The sequence below is a fragment of the Hibiscus syriacus genome, unplaced genomic scaffold (genome assembly GCF_006381635.1).
Source record: "Hibiscus syriacus cultivar Baekdansim isolate YM2019G1 unplaced genomic scaffold, ASM638163v2 tig00110260_pilon, whole genome shotgun sequence".
Lineage (NCBI taxonomy): Eukaryota > Viridiplantae > Streptophyta > Magnoliopsida > Malvales > Malvaceae > Hibiscus > Hibiscus syriacus.
This window is the reverse complement of record NW_024062651.1, coordinates 158,460-177,772: the sequence shown is the minus strand read 5'-3', so window position 1 is coordinate 177,772 and position 19,313 is coordinate 158,460. Positions and strand designations below refer to the sequence as shown.

At 33.8% G+C, this 19,313-nt stretch overlaps 2 protein-coding genes and 1 pseudogene across 2 annotated transcripts; 1 reads left to right on the top strand and 2 right to left on the bottom strand.

Moving 5' to 3' along the window:
• The first annotated feature begins 72 nt into the window (after positions 1-72).
• LOC120115243 (calcium-dependent protein kinase 17-like) lies at positions 73-3,033 on the top strand. Its single transcript, XM_039135999.1, has 7 exons — positions 73-613; positions 692-835; positions 1,345-1,497; positions 2,059-2,342; positions 2,506-2,633; positions 2,759-2,858; positions 2,941-3,033. The coding sequence occupies exons 1-7, from the start codon at positions 91-93 to the stop codon at positions 3,031-3,033; spliced, it is 1,425 nt and encodes a 474-aa protein (XP_038991930.1). The 5' UTR covers positions 73-90.
• Positions 3,034-8,732: 5,699 nt separating this feature from the next.
• LOC120115295 (flavonoid 3',5'-hydroxylase 1-like) lies at positions 8,733-10,814 on the bottom strand. Its single transcript, XM_039136031.1, has 2 exons — positions 9,915-10,814; positions 8,733-9,402 (listed from the first exon to the last, which is right to left on the bottom strand). The coding sequence occupies exons 1-2, from the start codon at positions 10,812-10,814 to the stop codon at positions 8,770-8,772; spliced, it is 1,533 nt and encodes a 510-aa protein (XP_038991962.1). The 3' UTR covers positions 8,733-8,769.
• A 1,332-nt stretch (positions 10,815-12,146) lies between these two features.
• Positions 12,147-17,975, bottom strand: LOC120115260 (annotated as a pseudogene).
• Positions 17,976-19,313: the final 1,338 nt, after the last annotated feature.

Genomic DNA, 19,313 nt, shown 5'->3' with positions numbered 1-19,313 from the left:
AAGGGAGATACACAACAACAACAACAACAACAACAAGAAGTTTCAGCACCACCAGCAGGAGTCCCCGCCGCAGTATCCACCTCCTCCCCCATGCCTTCCGCCCTCGGAACCGTCTTAGGTCGGCCAATGGAAGACGTGAGATCAACCTATAACATCGGCAAAGAATTGGGTAGGGGTCAGTTCGGGGTAACCCGATTGTGTTCCCACAAAACAACGAGGGAACAATTTGCCTGCAAGACGATAGCCAAGAGAAAACTGACCAACAAAGAGGACATCGAGGATGTTAAAAGGGAAGTACAAATCATGCATCATTTAACGGGACAACCTAACATCGTGGAGCTCAAAGGAGCTTTCGAAGATAAACAATCGGTTCACCTGGTGATGGAGTTATGTGCCGGAGGTGAGCTGTTCGATCGGATCATTGCCGAGGGCCATTATACCGAGCGAGCCGCGGCTTCTTTGCTTAGAACAATTGTTCAGATCGTGCACACTTGCCATTCTATGGGGGTCATCCATAGGGATCTCAAGCCTGAGAATTTCTTGTTGTTGAACAAGGAAGATGATTCACCACTCAAGGCCACGGATTTTGGTCTTTCTGCGTTTTATAAACCAGGTTGGTTTTACTTTCTTCTCGTTTTCTTCCTAGGGTTAAAAGGTGACAGACGATGATTTTGCCTTGAAATCTGGACAGGTGAAGAATTTAAAGACATTGTTGGAAGTGCATATTATATTGCACCCGAAGTTTTGAAACGGAAATATGGACCGGAAGCTGACATATGGAGTATTGGAGTTATGTTGTATATTCTTCTCTCTGGTTTCCCTCCCTTCTGGTCGGGTTAGTGTTTATATATTCTTACTGAATCGATACATTCATAAAGTTTAATGTTTAAAATAACGTTGTTTAGGACATAAATAATTGTCGCTAAAACGAGGTTATTTTGTTCACATCATCCACATAATTGTGATGTTCAAATCAGGGGTGAAGCTACGTAGGAATTAGGAGTCAAGGGCGAAGCTACATAGGGGTTAGGAGGGATGTCCCTTCCAAAGTTTTTGGTATAATGATATTTTAGGTCGTTTTAGTTTCAATATTAATCAAATAAGGTTTTTTCCCTTCTCAACTTTTAGATTTAAATACTTAAAAAATTCTTTTTTATATATATAAAACAAATTTTCTCCCCTCATCATTTGATTCTAACTTTGTCACCGGTTAAAATTTAACTTATTAATGATATTATTGAAGTTATAATAAAAAGTTTAGTGGTATACACGATACATAATCTAAAGTTCAGTTGTATATGGTGTAATGTACCCTTTGTTTAAAAGTAAAATTTTCACTGACAGAATCCGAGAATGGGATATTCAATGCAATTTTACGAGGGCATATAGATTTCAGCAGTGATCCATGGCCTCAAATTTCAAGTCAAGCAAAGGATGTTGTAAGCAAGATGCTAAATTCGGATCCCAAGAAGAGATTAACCGCAAGCCAGGTTCTAAGTATGTGTACATATGACTAGGGATGGCAACTCAACCCGAATTCGACGGGTTCCGATCTGACCTGATCCGATCGAGTCAGATTTTTTTAAAAAAAATTCGGGTTCGGGTCGGATCGGATTTTTTTTAAATGTACTGTTCGGGTCGGGTCGGGTTTAGGGTGAAAAAAATCTGACCCGACCCGACCCGAAAAATATATATAATTTTATCCTATATATTTAGGGATAATTACAATAATATCCCTCCATATATAATTTTTTTCAATTAAGTCACTGTTTTCATTGAATAAAATTTTTTTATTATTATTTCGGGTCGGGTCGGGTCGGGTCGGGTTTCTAAGTCATATATTCGGGTCGGGTCGGGTCGGGTGAAACCTTAATTTCGTCGGGTCGGGTCGGGTCACAGGTGAAAAACCTTTTCTTCTCGTGTCGGGTCGGGTGGCCCAAAAACCCGACCCGACCCGACCCATTGCCATCCCTACATATGACTCAAAAATTGAATTTTCCGAATCTACTCAATTGAATATTCACCCCTATGTATCTAATAACAAATGAACGACAACAGGTCATCCATGGATCAAAGAGGATGGTGAAGCGCCGGACATACCTCTGGACAATGCAGTGCTGAACAAGCTGAAGCAATTCAAAGCGATGAGCCAGTTCAAGAAAGTTGCTTTGCGGGTAATTGCGGGGTGTTTATCGGAGGAAGAAATCATGGGATTGAAAGAGATGTTCAAAGGCATGGATACCGATAACAGCGGCACCATAACACTTGAAGAATTGAAACAAGGCCTGGCAAAACAGGGAACCAAACTCTCGGAATATGAAGTTCAACAACTAATGGAGGCCGTATGTCTTTCCCAAACTTACTCTCTCTTTTATAAAAGGCATAATGATAAAAGAAAGCATAAGAGGCATAAAAGCATGAATTAGGGCTAAAATGATTTAGTAAATCATAATAGGCATGTTTTGGCGTTATACATTTAATTTCTTGTTCTGATAAACAAAACAGGCTGATGCAGACGGAAATGGAACCATAGACTACGATGAGTTCATCACTGCAACAATGCACATGAACCGAATGGATAGAGAAGATCATCTCTACCATGCCTTCCAACACTTTGATAAAGATAACAGCGGGTAATTATTGTGTTTTCCAACCATTCTTTTAGTCACTTATACCTAACTTTTTCTTAATAGTTTCGAGTGATTATAGGATTATATCTCTTTAAACGCTTATATATAACTTATATAACTACTTTCAGATATATTACGATTGAAGAATTAGACCAAACTCTACGTGAATATGGAATGCATAACGGTCGAGACATAAGGGAAATCATTTCTGAAGTTGATACTGACCATGTAAGCAAAATACATGCATGCATGCATGCATATATATATATACAGACATCAAGTTCGAGTTTTGACACAATAATTTCTGCAGGATGGAAGGATTAACTACGATGAATTCGTCGCAATGATGAGAAAAGGAAACTCCGAATCTAACCCCAAGAAGCGACGTGATCTATTTGTTTGATAGTTATATTAGTAATCAGAAATGAATCAAGGGAACTTACGGGACGATCGTTCTCTAAAATTTTATAAATTTGTTCCCCTAAGATCAATTAGTAACCAAACTTGGAGGATAACACCAACTTAAGTTGTTTTAATGACGAAGAGCATATGTAACAGTAGATAATTCGAAGGTCTAATTATTAGGTAGTGGATGGCTCAAGGGTTGTATGTTAGATTTGGTAGGTCAGTCAGATGGTTTATTGGTTGCACTACCTGTTAGATCTATTGTATATTGTATGTTAGAGTTGATAGGTTTGATTTGAATTGGATCAAGCCTGAGATAGAATAAGCTAAAGTTGGCTTGATTTCAGTTGAATTATTGTTTGATAAATAATATATTTTAATTTTAATTATAAGATGATAAATTTAATATAATCTTTTAAATGATAAAACAAACTTTTCAAGTTGTTGGCTTACGCCATCACTAAAAAAAAGGGGGAAAGAAGCTTAAGAGATAAATATTATTGGGTACTTTTTCTACATAAAATACCAATTATGCTCGTACCAAGAAAACAAATATAATTAAGTAATTATGTAATATCCTCAATTCGATCTGATCAAAAATTAGATCCACAATGTTACACAAATTAATCAAAATGAAATTGATAATACTATATAATCAAATAATTAAGTTATAATTTTAAGGACTAATTTATAGTTACAATTTTTATTTAGAACATTTGAGACCAACTCATACAATTTAACATGCTTTGAGATTAGTTTCGGAGTAACAACTTGGTGGTGAGCGTAGGCACGAGCTCACCTTGAAATTTAAATTTTCTTTAATTAATTATTTATTTTATAGATGATGTTGAAACTTTTTGTGTTCATCATAAAATCTGAGTTTTCTTCGATTAATTATTATTTTACTTAAGGTGCCTATCCTGAAATTTTATTTACATCCATCCCATTTAAATATTTTATGTTGTTAATGTATGTGTGATCACGTTTAAAAATATTTCTGGATCCACCACTGTTTGAAATTATTCCATAATCATCATCAATAATGGACTAAATTGAATAACCTTAAACATTTAATATTGATGGTATTGATATTGTTTATACGATATCAATACTACTTTAAAACAATATCGAAATTATATTAATGATATCAATTTGAATTATTTTTTAATTTTAAAGTTTAATCTAATATCGACATTTTCCCTTAGTACCGATATTACATAAGTACAATAATAATACTGATCAATGGTATCTATACTCTTTTAAGGCTATTAAATTTGGATCCATCTAATAAATATCAACACTCTAGCAATTGGTATTGATACCACGTGTAGTATTAATACTCTATAAATATTAATACCAAATAATCATTTAAAATTTTCACTAAGCATATGGTATCAGTACTCGCTATTTTTAGTACGGTACCATATGCATCAAATATTAAATGTGTAAATCCTAAACCCGATTTAAAAGAAATTAGATCGAATCTAGAGAGTTTAGTTGAAATCTTTTCTCTTAAGCAAATCATGTTTGAATCAAATCTTAAAATTTTACATTGTAATTTAATGAAATAAATTTTCAAATTCCAACTTCATAATTTTATTAAAACAACCGTTCAAGAAAACCATATATAAATGATAAATATTCAAAATATGCATAACAGTTTTCAAAATTAATTATAATGTCTGAAGTCTCAATCACAAATAATAATAAAAATAAATCCAAAAGTAAATAAATGTTCGATAACAGAAAAGTAGATTAAAAGTCATACTAAATAATTATTCATATGAAAATAGTTGTTGAAACCTCCAAGTATCGGTTCACCTAATTTTGAATATCTGAAATAAAAATTGTAGGGGTGTAAGCTATTAAGCTTAGTGTGTCTCTAAAGTACATGCAGTCGCAATCATATCATGATTCGAACAACAAACAACAGTCAAATCCGAATAAACCAATAATAAATCACAATTTCGACAAGCATTGATAACATAAATTTGAATGTTATGTAAATGCTCATGTACCCGCTCGTACTCCAATCTCACCCAAAAGAGTGGGTTCTCGAAAACCACACTAAATCCAACCCACACACCATATAAGTGGGGTTCGTCACAAAGGCAAAGGCTACTGAATCTAAAAAAATGACATTTATCCCGTCGAGTGAATGCACTAAACTTTCCCTTTCAAAATTCGTCCCAACATAATATGCAAATGGAGCACACATCTGATATCTGATTCGATCTAATCCGAGTAACACATATCTAAATAACACATACTTGAATAGCATATGTCTGAATTCCGATCTAATCTTAATGAAAATGTAATTATCTAATCTCAGAATCCGATCACATAATATAATTCGAATCCGATAAATAACACATTACACATAATACAATTTGTGTGTGACAAATCATAATAATCAGTTTTTTCAAACGCGTAAGATATATTCCGAATCCGACATAACAACATAAAACACAATATTTATCAGAATTTAATGGAAACAATTTTAACTGATTTCACATAACTGTCAATCTCATAAATCACCGTCATACCAGACAATCAAATAATCACAGAATTTAATATAACACCGATAAGAGATTCATCTCGACAAAATATCCTAACGGTGGTCGACGATTCTCAGAGTCAGCTCTATCAATGGGTGGAACTGAAGCGACTCTTACACCAAATATTTGTGCCAAGTCACTATTCTAACAAACTAACCAAAATAAATTAATCGAATTAACGTATTAAACTATTACTCACGATTCGTCCTGAAACACGAGTCGATATTAAATTAGCGAGTAATGACGAAAGAGACGGTAATTTCGATTCCGAGTAAAAGTCCCCTATAAAAATCACGATGTCCGATTTAATATCTCAATTCAATGGTTTTCAGATTAATGAAGCAATTTAACGACAATTAAAAATAATTCTCGGTTCGAATTAGGAACCGAGTAGTAGGATTTTCAGTTCGAATATGGGGCTGTCTGTTCGAACAAAAGGTCGCCAGTGACGAAAGTACACCGATAACAGACCATAAGACCTGCGATAGTGACCACAAAGCCATCCGATAAGGCAGCGGTGAGGGAAGGGCAGCAGTGACGTTCGGCTATTTGAGGTTGTTCACACACGAAACCAGGCACGTTCGACTAACACCCGCACAACCCCGACCTTACTATGGCCAACGGCCGGATTAAAACACGGTGACGCCAAAAATAAAACAACGCTCACGGTTCAGTCTAACGAGAGGAAGAACCGACGATGTCCAAACGCAATGACAAGGAGAGTGATGGGTTGCGGTCGGAAAACTTCACCGGCGACCTGGGTTCGACGGGAATGGTGGCACATCGATGAAAAATGAGTGGCGACATTGAGAATGCAGAAGCGTGCTCAGCAGAAGAAGAAGAAAGAAAAAAAAGAGTGGTGGGGCCGCGATGGACTTTAAAACAGTGTTAAAATTGTGAGTCTTAATTCCCATAAGTGCCCAAACTTTTTTCTCATCGGATGCCTAACGTTACAAACGTTATCCTTTTAGGTGTCCAGGTCATCAACGCCGTTAGTTTTTTCCGTTAAGTGAAACGTGTCAACACCTAGTAATTTAAAAAAATTTATATAAAATTTTTAAAAATAAAATTATATATTTAAAAAAAACATAAATTTTGAAATAACCCCTAAACTTTGAAAACTTTCATTTCAACCCCTAAACCCATGTTGATCGTTGCCCTTTACCTTCGAAGAAACTCCACCAGGCCTCCCCTCCCCTTGGCGACCATAACCTCTATGAAATCGTGACCGATTGACGATCAATCGACCATAAATCAATGTTTTATATCTCACGAGCCCTATAATGAAAATTATGATCCCACACAATTTTGAAGGTGAATTGGCGAAAACTACGATGTCATATAACTAGGATGATGTCAAAGACTACGTTGACAATGACGATTGTGGCCGAAGAAGGCGCCGACGGTGAATTAAGGTTAGGATTTAGTATTTTGGGGTTGTTTTATAATATAAGAAAAGTTAGGATTTTTTATAAACATAATAATATTTTTAATATTTTTTATAAAAAATAAATTTCAAAATTATCAGGTGTTGACACATAGCACTTAACGCATAAAACTAACGACGTTGACGACCTGAACATCTAAAAGGGTAACGTTTGTAATGTTAGGCATCCGAAGGGTAAAAAAATCTTAGGCATTTATTTGGGAAATAAGGCATAGTTTGAGCACTTATTTGGGCATTAAGACAAATTATGATTCAAAGAAAATAGGGTAAATCACATGGTTGATCCTTCAATTACTTAGGGTTTCTAAAGCTGACATAAACTCTTTCTTTATTTACGATTTGGTCACTAAATAAAATTTAGGGATTTAAGGAAAAATTCTCAAATTCTAGGGTTTCAGATTTGGGGAAAAATTAGAGTGTTACAATTCTCCCCTCCTTAAAGGGAATTTCATCCTCGAAATTTTACCGGAATAGAAATAGAGTGAATCAAAACTATTTATCCTATTAATGTTAATTTGGCTAAACCCTTACTCTGAAGTAGTTTATCCCTATTAACTGAATCAAAACTATTATCTTGCTCACTGCCCATAATTGGTGTCTAAACTAACTATTATTCTTTACCAATCGCTAATCGAAAACTCTTACGAAATGGCATAACAAACTATCTATAAGTGACAATATCCTAAGGTCTAAGTTGATACTTAGAGTTTCGAACCAAAATATTTAACAACTCATTTTTTTAAATAAGAAAATATTTTTTTATTATAAAAATTCCCATTTTACCCTAAAAATATTTATACATATGCAAAAATAATTTTTTATTAAAAAATTTATGGTCAAGCTCCACAGTTTGAGGGTTGAACCGAGCCCTGATATCTCTAAGTGTAACCCCTAAACACAACCTAGAAAAAATTAGGTCGAATTTAGGGAGTATAGTTGAAATCTTACAAAAATAAATCCAAAAGTAAATAAATGTTCGATAATGGAAAATTAGATTAAAAATCATACTAAATAATGGTGTAATAATCTATCTTTTTTTTTCTCTTACAAACTTATTCTAAACCATAACTACCAAAACACATTCGATTAATAGAGAGAAAGAGTAGGAAATTATTTCTTTACAAAATTTTGATGAAGTGATTGTGTATTTTTGTTTGTAAGGGTTCTTGCACACCTTATAATATATTAATTGTGAGTTAGAAAATAGTAAAAAGGATCGAGTGGTTGAAAGTAAAGATCGAAGCTTTTTGAGAATTGAAAACAAATTCTGTTGGATACACAACACACTAGATTCATACTGCCACTTTGATATGTAATTTACGTATCTGCAAAATCGGTAGTGTTCGACTTGTATGTGTTTTAAGAGTTATGTAATTTGAATTTGTTTGTGACTTTTCAATATAAATGTATCTTTGATTATTGGTTTATGCATCATACACAAATACTTTAAGATAGTTATAGATAGAGAGAATAAAAGTGTTATTATTGTAATTTAATGGAATACAAAGAGAGGCAAACTTTTGTGTGAGGTAGATAGTGTTGGTCCTAGAATTCGAATTTTCTTTCGATAGTTATATTTTTTTTTCTTCTGAAATTTTGTTTATGTTCACCTCATATAAAAATTTTGTATCGTTAATATATGTGTGTCCACCCTAAAAATATTTTCAGATCCCACCGAACATAAGCAAAACAAGTAAGACAAAGGAGCATGGATCTTGTAGGAGTAGGCTTAGGAAACATAAGCAGATGGCTCGAGCCGTCGGCGAAGCAAGGCAGAAAGAGGCACAGCCTTCTGCAAAGCAAGGCCAAAGGCCTCGTCCATGTTTAATTCCCCAGTTTCTGGAGGAACCATCCAGTCGAAAGAGTGGACCAACGTGCCTAAAATGTACTCAACTAGCACGATCCCCATCCTGGCTCCCGCACAGATTCTTCGCCCAGCACCAAATGGAATCAGCTCAAAATCGTTCCCTCGTGGTTCAATTTTGGCGTTTTTACCACTCAAGAACCTTTCAGGGTTGAAATCCATCGGGTTTTCCCATACATCGGGGTCTCGACCAATGGCCCAAATGTTGACACTGAGTCGTGTGTCCTTGGGGATGTAATAGCCATTTACCTCACAAGCTTGTATTGAAACTCGAGGCAAGTTCAAGGGAGTAGATGGATGTTTTCGAAATGTTTCTTTGCAAATGGCTCGTAAATAGGTAAGTTTTGGTATGTCAGATTCTTCAAGCATTCGGTTTCTACCCACCACTTCGTCCATCTCTTCGTGAGCTTTCTTCAATACTTCAGGGTTCTTCATCATTTCAGCTAATGCCCATTCGATTATGCTTGATGATGTGTCTGTCCCAGCTGTGAATAGATTCTACCAATGCCAAAAAGGAAATAAAATTAATATGCATAGTGCCAAAATTAGTCAAAAAATTTATTATTTGAATGGTCATTTAGTTCCTATTCTTATTTTTTAAACATTTTTTCATAATGTTTCAATTTTTAGTCAAAATGAAGGAAACTATTAATTTATTAACGCATGTTGTTGAAATGAAATTTTCATGAATGTTTAATTTTCACCTTGAATGACATGATAAATACTATATATTTTGAGTGACGTAATACGTATCGTATCATTCATGATGTAACACATGTCATATCAACAAATATGAAAATTTAATGCATGAGAAAATATCATGTCAACGACATACATTTAATAGGAATAAATCATTTTGACCAAACATGAACATTAAGAACTAAAGAAATAAATAAATATATATATATATAGACCAAACATTAAGACCAAACTCATTAAGAACTAGTTTTGGCATCGTGTCAAATTAATCCTAATAAATATAAACAAAAATTCCGCAGGACGAGACTTACCAAAAGAAGAGCTTTGACATTGACCAAACTAAGTTCTTCCCCATCAGGGTTGCCCGTGTTATCCATAAGTATATCAAGAAAATCAGGTTTTCCCTTACGGTTATGAGCTGTTTCCGCATGCTCTTCCATCATCTTTGTCAGCAAAGCGTCCCATCTTTTATGTAATTTCATCATCTTACCTTCAATCCCCTGCAGATCCATCCATGCAATGGAAGGTATAAAGTCACCAATATTGAAGATTCCAGCAGATGTCATCAGCTCCACCACCATGTCCTTGAACTCATTCGACTCCGACCCTTTCGTCTCAAAAACTCGACGACCTAGTATCACTTGCCCTATCATGTTGGCCATTGCATACGTTAACATCTCAGGAACCACGACCGCCTCCCTCTTTTGGCTAGACTCATACATGACTCGAACCATATGGCCTAACTCAAGAGCCCGAATTTGTGACCAATCCTCAAGGGCTTTACCACCAAGCATGTGGAGATTACTTAGTTTACGAAGCAATTTCCACCTGGGACCATAGTCCGCGAACACCATGTCTTGGGAGTTATAAGCTAAGTGGGTGGCACCAGCATTAGGTGGTCGATTTGAGAAGTTCAAGTCAAGGGTCTTAAGGAAAGCTCGAGCAGCGTCCGGGGTTGATGCGACCACCATGTTGCACGTGCCCATTTTGAGGTACATTACAGGTCCATATTTTTTGGCTAATTGAGCGAGTGTGACATGCGGCATGGAACCTAAGAGCGGAAGCGCGCCAACAACCGGCCACCCTTTCGGACCCGGAGGAAGTTTTCGTTTCCTTTTTCTGACAAGTGAACGGACGAAATAACGTGTGATAAAGAAGAGAAAAATCGCCGCTAGAAAATCCTGAAGGAATAACGAATCAAGGGGTGGCATGGTGCACTGAAAATACCAAAAGATGGGGAGAAACGTAATAGGGTTGTCACAAGGTATGATATTTATGCACAAAAAATAATAGTAAATTGAACGAGAAACAAGTTAAAGTACGTGAATTCAGCTTCGCCTACCGGTTGAGCTGATGTCAATTTTCCACGGAGGACAACTTCTTCCATCAATATATTACTAGGATATTTCCACGCCCCTTCTTTTAACTTATGAATTAAATAGGCTTGGAGTAGTATTTCAATGCTATTATTAATTCTTTTCTTCTCATATTAATGTTGTTAGGTTCATTATACCCTTTAATCCGTTTTTGGGTCGTTTCAATTCTATTTTAATTGTTGAATTTATTATATCTATGGTATTATGAGGTTTTCTTTTTATTAACTTTAATCTTTTTTTATTTTTTTATTAATACATGGTGATTATAAGATAATATATGTTTAGAAATTTTTTAGTCGATTCGGAATGAGCACACACACACCCTACAAACATGGTTACTCAAACCTAAAATCTTGAAAGAGAACACCTCTCATCTTTATCACTGAGATCCCTCAATGAATTTTTTTTCAATTTTAATTTTTAATATAATGACACAATTACTCTCCAATCTTTATTTATTTTTATTAAACTAAGATGATTATAAGGTAATGTATGTTATAAAAACTCTAAATCATTTGATAATGAGCGCTCAAATACTTTGTTTGCAAAGATTGATACTCGAACTTAAGACCTCTAGGGACAACAATCATCCCCTAAGATAACTTCATTCATATTTTTTTTTTAAAAAATATGATTTAATGTCATCTAATATTTCACTTCTAACAAGTCTTTTATCTCTATACTAACGTTCATTTTAATGTCATTTTATGACAACTTTTAATGTCATCTAATATTTCACTTCTAACAAGTCTTTTATCTCTATACTAACGTTCATTTTAATGTCATTTTAAGATGACAACTTGATGGGCATAAGACCACATCAAAATCCATAAAAAAAGAAATAACATTAAAATTATGATTTAAACAAATTTTTTTATTTTGTTTTAAAAAAGCCCTTAAGAAACATAGATCTTTAAACTTCTATTAGTTTATATATATTTAAAATCGTTTTCTAAAATGTATTGAAAAACGTTTTTCAACCCACAACTAAGCCAACACTGAATCATAAAAAAGAAGGGAAAAGAAAAACAATATATTTATAGTTGTATATAAATTGTGAATATCAATGAGAAATGGAATTGTGTAAAAAATAAAATAATCATTTTCTTTTCCTTAAGAGGCTAAATAAATATTATTCCTTAATTCCAAAATCTGTTACAACAGTTTTGCAGTAGAGAGATTCACCTTTGAATGTGAAACACAATTTCCCGATCTCAAGCTAAACCCAGTTTCAGTGTCTGCTTCGATTCTAACTCATTCCACCTTCTTGCTCGATATGTCGTCGCTACCTTCTTGCATTTCAACCGCTGTCTTTGATTCGTCAAACTCCAACAACTGCACACGAAACATTAGATCGTATTAAGCAAAATCATAATCCGATAGTTTGTCATTCCCACTCTTCAGTTTTCTTGAAATTACTCTTAGGGGAGTTTGGATGAGAGAATGTAGGATTTTTTGAGATATATTACCGGAAATATCATTATCTCTTTCTTTAGGTATTGTTAGATTACTTGCGTTTTAGACTAAAATACCCTTAATTTTTTTCTTCAAAAATATCCTTATTCTGTCATTAAATAATAAAAATTTTACGACGGTTAAATTACAAATTTATCCTAAAACTAATTTAAATTTACAAAAAAATCTATAATTAAAATTTTATATGAAGTTCAAGGGTTAAAATAAAATTTTACCATTTTATTAAACATTTTTTATATTTTTAATTTTGTAAAAAAATTATATAAATTTTATGAATTTAATTTTTTTAAAGAAAATATATAAATATTTTTCAACTTGTTAAAAAAATATATATAATAAGGACAATTTGGTCAAATATACATTCTAATAATCTTTTATTTCTTTAACCAAACACGGTAATCTTACATTCTTGCTAAACCAACCAAACACAAAATACAACATTCCCAGTAATCCTATTACTTGGTAATCTTACATTCCCACTGATAATCTTATATTCCGTGAACCAAACGCACCCTTAACCTATACACATGTCCAATACGTGCTTAGAAACGATTACGAGTATGATCCTCAAAATATATGAATAACAGTTTTTACTAATATCCATCTAACATGTCCATTTTTTTCTTTCCTTTTGATGAGAAAAATGACAATTTGAAAAGTAATCAAATTAAAAAGTCCAAGCCTCTAACATAATGCCAAAGATAATCAAACAAGGGTCGAGAGCATACCGGTTTAACTTCTCCATTCCAAATAGAGTGAACAGCCAAGAATCCGATAACAGACGGTACAATATACAGAAGCGCAGGCTGAAAGCAAAATGAGCATAGAAAATTGTCATGAAAGAGGATGAGTGCATAGGGTTTGGGGTTTAGATAAGACAGATGGTCATAAATAGTTTACCTGTGCAGCTTGAAACCAGTTCATGACAACGATTGTAAGGACCAAGCCTACTGAGTACCCCAAAAATGTGCTCTTAAAATATTGGCTTTCTTTCCCCCTAGATACATCAAATCTTAATGCTAGTGCTACAAAAATACCTACAAGGGAGAAATAAACCAATATATCAAACAAAAAAAATATTGTTCACAGTTCACACAAGTATATTCTGTTTCTCATAGACAAGTAACTTGTCAAAAGAATAACGACCAAATAAAATAAAATGGAAACTAAAAGTACAAATTTTGCGAACCAAATAAATGTGACTTTATCTCCATGATAGTGCATATTAATTACTTAATAACAGATCCCTAAAGAAAAAAGTTCATATTTCATTAGAGAGCAAATGGCATTAGGGAAACACCAGCAGCTGAGTATTTCTGCCCAGGGATATTTGTTGCCTATCTTGGCAACAACCGATGATGATGTCATTGGTTATAACAGAAGAGAGATCTTTGAATAAACATCTCCATAATCAAACAACACAAGGCATTATGATACAGCAGTAAATAAGATCATAGTATAGCAACAAAGTGCATTAGTACCAAATAAAAGTATGCAAGTAGAGGAGTTCATGGGCCAAGCCAGATCACAGCCTCCCTAACCCAGGTCATTTGCCCTGGCCAGGTCAAAATTACCCATTTTACTATTCAAAACATAATTAAATATTAAAAATATACCATTTTTATATATTTTAAATTGAATTAAATAAAAAAATATTAGTTTTATCATTCAAATTTTAATTCAGGCTAGGTCAAATTTAAAAACACCTTGCCCGTTCCACTCTTGCGCAGGTCTACACGCAAGGCCTTAGATATCAAAAACCATAAAGTAAAACAGTTGTCAATTATGAGGTAAGATACAAGATAAAAATACAATTAGGAAGGGGAAAAAGTTATTGTACTTTCTTTTGTAGCAACATACAAAATCATAGTATACTTCTCTTTTAGTTAGAATCACTACAAAATAAAAGAAGAAGAAACCCTAAACAACAGTTCAGATCAAACAAGAAGCATTAATTATACCTACCAAATAAAATGAATTTCAAACATACCAGGAATTACAATATCACCGAGTCCAAGCATGGAAAATGGTCGGGCAGAGTCAGCTGTAGGGAACAACAGCTGCAGGAAAGAATCAAAGCAATAAGATTATTACCAAGGGTAACAAATTTAATAATACATGAAAATGTAAAGTACATATGTCGAAATAATAGCCAGGCTAAGTATTCCAAATGAAGGGGGATAAAGAAGACGAAGAACTGACCTTTATAGGAGCATCAAAAGACTTGGCAACGCTAACCATAACAGGCGTGAAAAAGACCCAGAAAATATCGTACACAAAAAGCCCACCCTGCAATGTGTAAAGATGGAGAAAATATCAGAGGAAAGAAAACATAGTTGAAAATGAGAAGGCAAAATTAAGTGGTCAAGCAGCTGACTAAAAAAAGTAATTTTTTAATCAGACGAAGAAAAAACATAACTTTGAAATTTGGCAAAATAATAACCTTAAAAAACAGAGAAAAAATGTAACATAGAAGCCACGGCCCACAAGGACCTATTCAAGTCTCATCAAAGCAGATTGCAAAGAATGGAAACAGGGTCTTCAGATCAAAATATTAACAATAAGCAACTATGGAGAAGTTGTTTGATTCATATCATGACTGATCAGCCTAACAATAAACAACTATGGTAAAGTTGTTTGATTCATATCATGATAGCTAGACACATGCAAAACATTGCTACATCGCATTAGACGTTAACTTGCCTCAATAACAGGGAATAACACACACAAAAACCACTAATCCACTTCTTACCAATAGAATGGCACCAGTCTTAAAAGATCCAAGAGAAAGCATTTCAATTCCCTACAAAAAAAAAATGGAAACCTTCAAACCACCAAGCAAACAAATAAAGGCCTTCATAAAATTATTTTTTTCATAAAAATTGGAAGTCTCGTTAAAAACCCCCTTCATACTTCTCGGATTACTGTAGAGTATTCCGATAAGTAGCGGAAGAAGGAAAAGAGTACCTCAGATTTTATTCCAAGAGAAAATCAATTACAAAAGTTCTAGTACATGTACGCCTCATAGGAAGACACCAACCACGAAAGATTACCACACTCCATCTAAATAAATCCCAAAAACAACCAAACTTCTATAAGGCCAACCCTTCTACCCAATTTCTTGCTTTGCTAGTTCATCTGCTTTAACATTTTCACTCCTCCGAACATGGCGGAGAACTATAGCCCATTCCCTAACAACAGTTTCAATATCTCTAACCAGATCCAAGAAAGGGCCAGGGCTTAATAGAGGGTCTTTCACCCAATACAAGGCAGTCTTACAGTCATGCTCTACAATCAGACTATTCTTCTTACTAATTTCCAGATCAAAAAACATTGAAATGCCTTGTTTTATGGCTAATAGCTCTGCCTGCACTGGAGGGCCTTGCCCTACTGCTATTGAGAATGAAGCTAAACAGTTTCCATCCTGATCACCAATAACGCCAATAATACCTCCTCCACACCAAGAGTTTTTCATGTTAAAAGATAAAGGAAAATAATACTTTAACTATCACTGAGCAGGTTAATTAAACCCTAACCAAAAGTTTGAAACACATACAAAATTCCATATTACAAGCTAGAATACTGACTAGAATATATCCGGTATTATTGATTAGTCTAGGTCTCATTGCAAATCAAATAAAAAGTAGTAGATACCAAGCACCAAAAAGGATTTTAGCTATACCTGAATGCAGAAAGCAAGACCCAGAATGTTATTTGCCAGCCAATGCTTCTGCGAAGCATACCATGCACAGAAAAATGTTCCCGGGATTGCAGCTATGATCTGAGATCTTGTGAACTCAATCTCAAAAGCTGTTTAAGAAAGGTGTAAGGAAAAATATCATTCTGCATAATGCAAGCAAGTAATGTTAACTAGATCAAATAAGAATTATACGGAATCAAAGATGGACACAACTAGACACACATGTACTCAACTTTAAACAGGAAAAGATTATATTACTCCAGAAGAAAATTAAGACCTAAAACTCAAATCATCAACAGGATTCTGCATTCAAACTGTTCAAGAGGGCAGGCCTGGCAACTTTATATGGCCCAAGAACCAGAAAGCTCATAAATTGCCAAAGGAATGTGTCATACTAAACGGTATCACGAGTATTAAAGAATTTACTCCATTTTTGGATTTATGAAACTCTAAGAGCAAATCCTGGAAAGAAAGTTGAGCAGAATCTTCTACAAAACTACCAATTTAAAAAACAGAACTTTAATACACCTAGCAGGCTAGTATCCTTCTACAGAAAGGGGGAAAAGTTCCTCCAAATCCAATCTCCATATAACTTCCATATAACTTCTTTCCCCACACGAGAACCAATCCAAAGTAATTTTCAGAAGAAGAAAATGGTAAACAACAAAAGAAACTGAATGAGGAAGAAACACACAAGACTACATGTAAATTGAGAATCCTCCATAAAGCCAAAAAAATGTCATAAAAACAAAAGGATGAAGCAACAGTTATAACACAGTTAAATTTGGGAAGAAAAAAGATAATCCCATTCAAAAACTAATCAAATCCTCTTATAGATAAAACTCAAACTATACTTCAAGAATAGCAGAAGGAGGACATACAGCGGAAGAATGGAAATGCCAAATGATAAGGTCTTCATTCCAATGCTTTGGCAAGAAGCGTTTTATGGCAGGCAGTATTGTTGCCCTGAGAATGATGGCAGAAAGAATAAATGAGGTAATGGCATCAGGTGAACTGGTTGTGTAACAGTATATCAATATTAGAAAACTCATGGAAAGTGCATACGAAAGTGCGATGATTCCAAGAACAAAGAAGTAGGCTGTCAATACTGCATTAACCAAGTCTTTTGATAAGAACTTGAACAGTAAGAAAAGAGATAACAGCATTGCACTTCCAACGAATGGAAAACGCATAGCATGTTCATTAGACATCGTCTCCTGGATAATAGACATTACGTTGTTAGAAAATTCTGACCAACATCCTTAAAGAAAAAACAAGAAAGCACCAAAATCAATTTACTCACTGCTGGCGGAGTTGGCTTGACAGACCTATAGCAACCCACATACACTGCTAGGCATGCAGTCAAAACAACATTCAAGTTGGGTTCTACCTTCACAACAAGCGGTGCCATTGTCAACCCTGCATTTAGCAAATAATGAAGCTTTTTGAATTTTGAAGCATGGAAATATAATATGCATGTGTCTCCATAGAGATCTCATATCTGACAGCCACTTATGTCACATTCATTCCCTAAAAGAATCAACCACGAGACATATCTTTTCCTTTAACGGTAAACAACTAAATTATCTCTGCTTCTACTCAACTAAATTCAACAAGTGAATAACAAAATCGAAAAAAATAGTTCAAAATGTAATATAATAAACTAAAAATTGATCAAGAGTGAATAAAAAAAAAGCAAACCAAATAAAGCCAAATTGGCGAGCCTTTCGGTGTTCTTCATCGTGGTCGTTTAGCTCTAATACAGCAGCGACGAAAAGTCGAAGCTCTTTTTTTAGCTAAAGAAAAAATGAAATAGATCGAAACATTTTAAATGAGTAATATAGCAAAAGAAAAATTAAAGAATTTAAACATCCAAGCAGAATTAGGGATTAAAACCTCTGATCTTAATTCTACTATCGTTGTGACTCTAACAGTCGATGAGCTTTACAGATCGGAGACGCGGCAAAGGAAAGGAAAGAGGGATTTTTTTTTTCTATTTTCGCAGATTGAAAGAAATCTTTAATAGATATTTTTCTTTTACAAGGAAGCAAAATCTGGAGTCAATTTTTTGAATGCTGTAACTGCCAATAGGAAAGTTTGTAAACAGAAACGGATATTATTTGTTTTGCAAAAGGGGCAATTTTGAGTTCAATTTTTTCCACGTGGCGTTATATGATTGGAACTTCGTGGTAACGCTTGTGCGCAATGCTGTTACTGGAGATAGTTTACTTTTAAAATTGTAAGGAGTTTGACAATCCCGATGAGGTGCCATCTCCAATCAGTTTGTGCCATGTCAACATACAGAAATATCTTCCTCCTTTTACGTTTCACTTGGATACTTATATGGAAGTAGGTAAAGAAAGATATTATTAGTTTTGTTATTAATTTTTTAATAAAATTAATAAAAAATTATTGAAAATATTATTATTTTTATTGATTTTATTATTATTGAATGTTTTACTGAGTTTAGTAATATATTCAGTAGAAAAAATAATATTTTTAAAAGTACTTTACTGGATATATTACTAAATTCGGTAAAAAAACTCAATAATATTTTAATTAAAAATAATAATATTTTAGATAATTTTTTATTAATTTTATTAATAAAATAATAAAATAAATAATATTTTTCATTAATTTTATATTAAAGTCGTCGTACGGTAGTACTTCTCGGGCTTCTACCGTGAGATAGCTATAAGGTAAAAATGAGTTATTATCTGCTGCCCAGTAAATTACAAAATTTATTGGGTAAATTATTCCGGGCGTCACTAAATTATAGGAATAATTTTATTTTGATTGGATACAAATTGGACAAAGTACATTAGAGGTTGTTGAACTTGCTAAAATAATTGTTTTAGTCACTAAACTCTAAAAATTTACAAAATGGTCATTATGTTTTGAATTTTAACTGTAACTTTCACTAAAAAAGTTGAAACAATTCAATAAATCTAATGACTATTTTGTAATTTTTGAAAATTTTATAATCAAAACTGTAATTTTAACATAGTTTAGTGATCTTTGGTATACTTCACCTTAAAACAATTTTATGCGACAATGATTGCTTTAACACAATTCTACATGTCTCTTGCATACTTTGCAATTTAACACAATTATCAATCTTGGGTACATTAGAAAAGGGAGATCATCACATAATTATT